The sequence below is a fragment of the Amphiprion ocellaris genome, chromosome 23, assembly GCF_022539595.1.
Source record: "Amphiprion ocellaris isolate individual 3 ecotype Okinawa chromosome 23, ASM2253959v1, whole genome shotgun sequence".
NCBI lineage: Eukaryota > Metazoa > Chordata > Actinopteri > Pomacentridae > Amphiprion > Amphiprion ocellaris.
The window spans coordinates 22,298,665-22,306,320 of NC_072788.1; the positions used below are offsets into that span (position 1 = coordinate 22,298,665).

The window sequence follows — 7,656 nt, forward strand, 5'->3', positions numbered from 1 at the left end:
TTGGTATTGTATTTAGCAGTACCTTTTGTTTTTAAAGACCTGACCAAGAAAGCAAAATCAAGAAACAGACAAGTTCAAACAGACAAAAGAAGCTCCTAATATTTCAAATGCTAATTTGTGGCAAAACTGATCTGAATTGACTCCAGCTGTTGTCATCCACCCAAACAGGTTAACCTTACCGACCCCATGTTGAAAACACACACAAAGATTTCTCCTGTACTGCCATCTAAAGGTCATATCCAGTTATAGCTGCTGGATCCCAGAATAAGAGACCTGTAGGTTGGTACTTTATAGCCATCTTGGACTGAAACCATTACCTGAGGCTGGTGTGCCTCATAAAAAGTACAGCACCATCTTTTTTGTTGGATTGGTTTTTGCAATAAATATCCAATGTTCCAGAAGTGAACACTTCACCTTAATCAGCTGTAACTCAACTTTATTGAGACATAAATTGAAAAAGAAAACAACTTCAGATTACAGAGCGATCATATTATTGCAGGAGAACACGCTGTGAAAAAAGATAAAGCGTGGGGTGGATATCAATATTTTTTGTTGCAGTGATCACGTACAGTAAGATCCCATTAATCAGGCTAGACAAGCATTTTAGCTTCATCGAGGGAGGAGGAGATGATTGTTTCAGCCAGTTGTTGGGCTAATAGGTGAAGATCTCTGTCGTCTCCTATCTTCTCTCTGTTTTTGGCACTCAAAACCCAGTCTATGATATCACATGACAAAGCCTCTGCAAAAGCCTCCATACTGGCTCCATGCCAAGATCCTACGTTGAAACTGTCTCTTGTCAAGTCTTCTATGGACAGCGAATGCATCAGGTGCTCCATCAAGTCCACTCGATGGTCGCCGATGGCAGCTTCTGGGCTTGAATCTTTCTCCTTTGGTGTTGGCGGAGGAGGCGAAGGCAGGAAAACCTTTGCCAAGCCTCCTTTCAGCTTTCGTGCGAAGCTGTGTCTGCTCCTCTCCAGCTCGGGAAGCAGAGGGGTGGTCGGAGGGGCGTCAGGGTAGTCGAGGGATCCCACGACGGGAAGCCCCGACTGTGATAGAGGGGGATGGTGGGGCTGGAAGTCTCGGCAAGTCTGCAGCTCTTTAACTGAATCCATCTCTGCGTCAACGTGTTTTTCTTCTGCAGATTTATCCACCGAGGGCAGCTTTTCAACATTTTCATGATCCATCTTTACGCCAGCTGATCTTGAACTCTTGGGACCCTCAATGTTTCCACCTCTGCTCGCTTCCCTCAAGGCGATCTCAATCACTGCTGACGCCAAGTCTTCAGCCAACATCTTATGGTCACGGTTCATAGCGGTCACCTCAGCTTCCACCGTTTCCATTTGGCTGATAAATGACTGGATAATGTTCTCCGCCATATTTTGGGCAAACGCCTCAAAAGCCTCAATGTCTAGGGGGCTTCTCTTGTGGCCTTCAGGAATGCCAAGGTTTTCCTTAGTGGGCTCTGGCGCACTCGACTCTGCATTTACTGTCTGCATTGGGATCTGGGAAGATAAAAGCAATAATCTCAGTCAAAGTAAAGGAAATATTGCTTTTTAAAAAAAAAACAAAAAACAATGGTTTGATGTGCTGCCGTGTTCGGATAATTTCTTAATTTATGTATTTTTATTCAAGTAGTTCTTTCCAACGTGTTCAGTTAAAGCCAAGCGGGATATATATATTTCCCTTAAACGGTGCAATGTTTCACTGTCAGCCCCCACCTGAATATTTCTACATTCCTTGCCTGTTTCAGATTAGAAAAGCAATAGATAAGCTGTGCTGAAAGAATGCTATATGTATAAGAAATGGTAAAAGAGAGAGCATAGATGGGCATCATGCAAAAATAGAAAATAGGGCTCAATGACAGACAGAAAGAACAGAAAGTCCCCTCAACAGCCAGAGATGGAAAGAAGATTGAGACTTCAACCACAGCTTGTCACCATATGAGCTGTCAGGCAGCCAGGATGTGACAAGCAGGAAATTCAGTTTGGTTTTAGAGTAGCACACACAAAAGAAAAAAAGACACTTTTCTCAACTCGGTCATGCTGCAGGTACAGCTTTGTTTGACTGTTTTATAACTGTAATTTTAAAATATTACATGAAAAGTCATCTGAATCCATTTCAATACAAAGGAAAATGGCTTTGGACAAATGCACGAGTGTTAAAAAGGGTCTTTGTACCACAAGATGTGACTCAGCAAACAGAAGTGTTGCTTTTCACATCAGGTGAATTACAGAGGTTCAGTTTAATAATCTAAAATAACATGGAAACAGCTCTCATTTCTCTCCAGGGTCTGTTGCAGTCAATCTTTGCTTGGATTCTTGAAAGCGTTATTGTTTTCCACTAATGCTGGAAGAATAGGTGACCATTTTGGGAAATACTTTCTTGATGAGAGTTAGATGAGAGGATATGTGCTCTCTCTCCTATTTGTACACCTAATGTGAAACTTCTGGCAGCAGACAGTTAGCTTGGGTTAGCACAAAGAGTGGAAACACATTTCCTGGCTCTGAACAAAGGTAACAAAATCTGCTGTGCAACACCTCCAAGGCTCACTAATTAACTTGATCCCTTGTTTGTTTGACTGAAGAGTAAATGCAACACTTTGATATTTTTTTTATTGAGGATCCTGTGGCAGACTGTTTCTTGGCTGTACACACATAAGGTATGGATTTTCTCACATAACTCCTTCTGGCTTTTAAAATGAGACAAATCACATTAGATAGCAGAAGCTACTTCCGCGCTAGCGAACAGTAAATTTTTGTCCGGCTACCAAACCAAATGCCATCAAAACATCTAATTCAAACTACCTGAAATATCGCTTTTTTATTTTGTACTTTAGGAGGTTTGCTGGTTGAGAATCTTGAAATGAAGACAGTAACAAAAACTGAGCATATCCACATTAACTACTGCTCTTCTTCTGTGGTTCGGCTGCGGCTCCAGCAGCGTACAATTAGCATTTTATGGCCATCCAGGCGGGATGGCTTGAAAAGAATGCTTTGATGGATGTGTGATGTACAGTTTGCAAAAGTGGACCTCAAGGCAGGTTCAAGTCAGACAAATAAATCAGTTTTTCTGAGACCCAGATGGTAAATGGTGCAATTCACAAACGCACATGTAGTCGTAGAGTTCCTTTCTTTGAGCTGCAACCAAAGCAAATGACGCTCTGAGCCTCACCTTCAAAGGTTTCATTTCATTCCATTAGTGTGATATTTCAAACTTTATATGACATGCCACACCGTTAACGAGTTCTGTTACTCATGTAGTCGATGACAGCTTGGCCTCAAAGTGGACAGAGCTCAGAGGGGAGGTCAAGATAGACAATGAATCACAGATGGGCAACAAACTACAACTAAAACAAAGCATGCTGTCTTTTGACTAAATGGCTTCGGACATTCTGATGAGGAGTTTATAAGCTGAGGATGCTTCCTTTGTCTAAACAAGTTGTTGATCATGAAAGTAGCTGCTGATTTGATGACACTAACGCACCTCAAAGTTCTGCATCAGTGCTCACAACCACTATTTTTAGTGTTTTAATCCACTGTAACATGACAAAATCCAAAGAACTATCCTTTTGCAAAGGAGCATTATAGGTCTCACAAAAATATTTCAACGTTATATCATCCTTTGTTTTATATACTGTAAGAAATCAGTCAAGAAACACTGGACGGAGAGGAATTTACAAAAGATAAATATTGCCTGATGAAAAAGAGGCAAATGAGTTTTCTCTGTTGGATTCATGAAGCATGACGGATCAAAAGGGCAGCATCTTGAGATTTATAACGATAGCTGGCAAGATGCGGGAGGATTCTCCAGGGCCCAATGGATGAGATCAAAAGTTCTGCAAATGTACAACAAAATATGAAAAAAACATAGGAAACATCAGGTGGTCTAAACCACCTGCATGTACACCAGCTTACCGGTTAGCATCAGGGTCACGGCTTTGCTCTTTATTGTCTCCAGCGTGAGTGAGTTTACACGGAAATGGTTTGGTGAACGAGTTTTACTCACTTCCTTTAAATATGTGTGAGAGACAGAGATGGAGAAATGTACCTCCCTGAAAATATGAGGAAGTGACAGATGTATAGAGGTTATGTTGTGCTATAAATATTCTCTCAGCTTTGTTCTTCTCTTTTGTTCATGAGGTCGAACAGAAAAAGATGTGATGAGGAGGAAATACGGTACTTCTGTTCATAGTCTGGTGCGTAGCAACAGCCAGACAGCTGTTGTGATGAAAGAAGTACTCAGATCCTTTTGAAAAAATACCCCGTTACAAGTCAAAGTCATACACAGGAAATGCTACTTAGGTCAGTGTGTAATTAGAAGAATCTACTTAAAGAGCAAAAGTACTTGATGCAGGAAAAAAATGTGTATAACAGCTAGTTTTTACATTCAAGCAGGTAGAATCTTTAAATATGAGGACGTTTTTTGCATGAAAAATGACCTAAATATCTCTAACTGGAGCTAATAGGAGTTGATCTTCTGTCAATCGACTCATTGATTAGTCAGTTATTTGTTCCAACACTACATATGTGTACATTGCTATTATATTTTACAAGTTATATGCATGTTTCTTGTCCAGTATCTGTATTTGTAAAGCAACAGCAGCTGCCATGTAGCAGTAGGTGAGGACATACAGTGTCAAGAAAAAGCATGTGAACCTTTTGGAATTTCTTGGTTTTCTGCATTAATTCGTCATAAATCTGATGTTCATCCAAGTCAAGGGTATTGACAAATATAATGTGCCGAAAATAAAATAAAAAAAAAATCTTGTCTTTCATGTCTTTATTGAACACACTCATTCAACATTCAGAATTGTTGTGGAAAAAGTAAGTGAACCCTTGGAATTAGTAACTGCTTGATCATCATTGGAACTGTTAACCAGTTCCAATGATGACTTCAAACCTTTGACTGCCAATCAGGGTTGTTTCTTTACCTCACTGATGAGTCTTCATTGTGCTTTCCAGGTGATTTTGACTGGGCAGCCACTTCTTGGTAGAGTAGCGACAGTCCCAAAGTGTCTTCATTTGTAGATTGCTTAACTGTAGACTGGTGGATTTCTAAAGTCTTTTAAATCACTTTGTAACCCTTTCCAGCTTTATGTAAATCAGCAATTCTTGATTGTAGATCCTCTGAAAGCTTTTTTTGGCGAGGCGTGGCTCACACAAGCGTATTGTTCTTGTGTGGAGCAAATTCAGAAAGTGTTTTTGTTCTTTTTTTATCCACCCTCTAGTCCACACCTCCAAACTAATTTTCTTGACAAGACTCCAGATATGCTAACACCTGACTCCAGTTAGCTTTTTGAGGTCATTAACTCAAGGGTTCACATACTTTATCCACTAGCACTATGATATTTTATGGTTGTTCTCAATGAAGACATGAAAGATCACAATTTCTTTTGTGTTATTATTTTAGGTGCATTATATTTATCAATAGCCTTGACTTAGATGAAGTTATTGCAGAAAACCATGAAATTCCAAAAGGTGCACATACTTTTCCTTGCCATTGTAATAGTAATAATAATAATACCTTTAATTTATAATGCACTTTACATACAAAATCTCAAAGTGCTACAATAGGGAAAGTACAAAATACATTTAAAAAACATTTCCAAAACAGCAGCGACATGTTAAAACTTAAATGAGAACTTAATACAATACTTCCCTTTAAATTTTAATGAGGCAATAATAGAACGCTTAAGAAGAAATCAAGTAATAGTTTAATACTTTCTGTATTCCATCACTGGAAATTAGTAATATTGCCAGGTCTTAATGTTAATATATATATATATATATTTTTTGGTCTTTTTTCTCTTTTGGAGAGCACTTTGGCTCAACATCTGTCTTAAAACTGCTCCATAAATGTAACATTGACTGGACGTGATGATTTAAACCATGTTCCAGTCTGAGCAGTTTAAGCAGGGGTTAAATGGGGGTTTGTAATGTGGGCAGCTCTTCACGGTCATCATTGGTGCACATGAGCAACAATGAAAGGCAAAATCTTTGTACAGACAAAAGCCTACATTCGAACCGATACTCTCAGCCCAGATGTTGGCCTGTAGTTGATGTAATTTGAAAGATGTCTGATCTGTTCTCACAATGGTCTGCTCTGCTGATGACAGTAACATCCTTCCAAGTGCATTTTGTTGTGTATCTGTATCACATTTAACACTTGTGGTGTTTGGAGATGATCAAAAGAGGAGATAATATAAATATGAATGCAGTTATATGCATGGACAAGTCATTTTTTAAGATACATTTAAGTGGCATTTGATTACATTCTACAGTACTGAAATAAACACAGACAGTACTGGTAGATAATCACCTAACTGGCTTGCATTGGTGACGGAGGTTGCTCTGATATCGTGCTAAAAACATGCTAGCTTGATGGCAGTTTAACTCAAACTTTATCAGCTGTTTTAACAGGCTAATGCTAGCTGTGTCGTCGCAAATACGTCTAAACAATAAGCATCAAATTAGTTTAATTATGAAATGAAATTAAGTCTCCATGTGAGTTTCTGATGTGTTTTTATCTTCCTACCTTTCCGTCCATTGATCTTTTCCATCTGCACAGTCTGACTGGTAAAAGAAGGGCTGATTTTTTTTCTGTTTCGGCGTAAACCATCGACATTATGAAGGGAAAGTCTGCAAGTTGCTGCATTTTATCAATTTTACAGCTGCACTTACTCAAGAGCTTTTAGACCTGATGGGACAAATAAAGTGTATTTTGGTTGGTTTTTGGATAATTTGGATGAAATATCCACTGTTGAGCGTCCCCTGATGGCATCAGGGAGTGAATGTGGACACTTGATCCAGTGCAACCTCCGGCCTTAAGTCATTATCTGTGAAATGTTACCTCTGTGACCTTGAATTTATTGTCCCAACCACACCCGTTTGGATTGCTTTGCAGCTTCAGTCAAATCCTTGAAAATCATACAACCGTTCCTCCTCCCAGCTCTGAATGAGACACGAGCAATCTGGCAGGAACCGCTCTCATATGAAGGCTTTTTGTCTTGGACAAGGACAACAGGATGGGGAGATGAAATCAAAGTGCTGTTGTGTGATGATATCTCTGTAGACTTCATTACGTGCCAGATTGCACTGCGTGAACTGTGGGCCTTGAAGCTGCTTCAGAGCATGCTGTTCGAATAAAGTGAACGTGGGCCAAATGTATAAATGGACGAAGCCGAGGGACTTGTCTGGCTTCTTATTTTTTGTGCTGCACATTGGAATGAAACACATCAGATATTAATGATGATAATACCGTATACAGGGAGAGGTAATGATGCAATTAAGAGGGTGTATTCAGGTAACAACTCTGTTCTCCAGGTCAGAGGAGGGTTGAAATGAATTCATCCAGCAGCTGTTTTGTTCTCAGATACATTTTATAGCCTCGATTCCCGTTAATAAGACCAGAGACAAAGATGACCCATCCATACTCCTGGCATTCGGGTGGATGTTGGCTGTCGGCTTCCTACGGAGTTCATCTTGAACCTGCCCTCTGGGTGCACATGTGCGATCCACAATTTTATGACCCGCTATTATCCAGCCTGTTTCTGCAGTAACTCTGCATTGTGAGCCCCAGAAGGCCCACTGAGCTCTTTCCCCTCTTGTTCAGGGAATGCCAGTCTTTGTGTCAGTGAGCTCATTGCTCAACATAATC

The 7,656-nt window shown here is 39.9% G+C and overlaps 1 protein-coding gene across 1 annotated transcript; it reads right to left on the bottom strand.

Annotated features, from left to right (window-relative positions):
* Nucleotides 1-419: 419 nt before the first annotated feature.
* si:dkey-171c9.3 (uncharacterized) lies at nucleotides 420-4,032 on the bottom strand. The gene is made up of 2 exons (XM_023261644.2): nucleotides 3,915-4,032; nucleotides 420-1,502 (listed from the first exon to the last, which is right to left on the bottom strand). Exon 2 carries the CDS (start codon nucleotides 1,494-1,496, stop codon nucleotides 591-593), a length of 906 nt encoding a protein of 301 aa, XP_023117412.2. The 5' UTR covers nucleotides 1,497-1,502; nucleotides 3,915-4,032; the 3' UTR covers nucleotides 420-590.
* Between the last annotated feature and the right edge of the window lie 3,624 nt (nucleotides 4,033-7,656).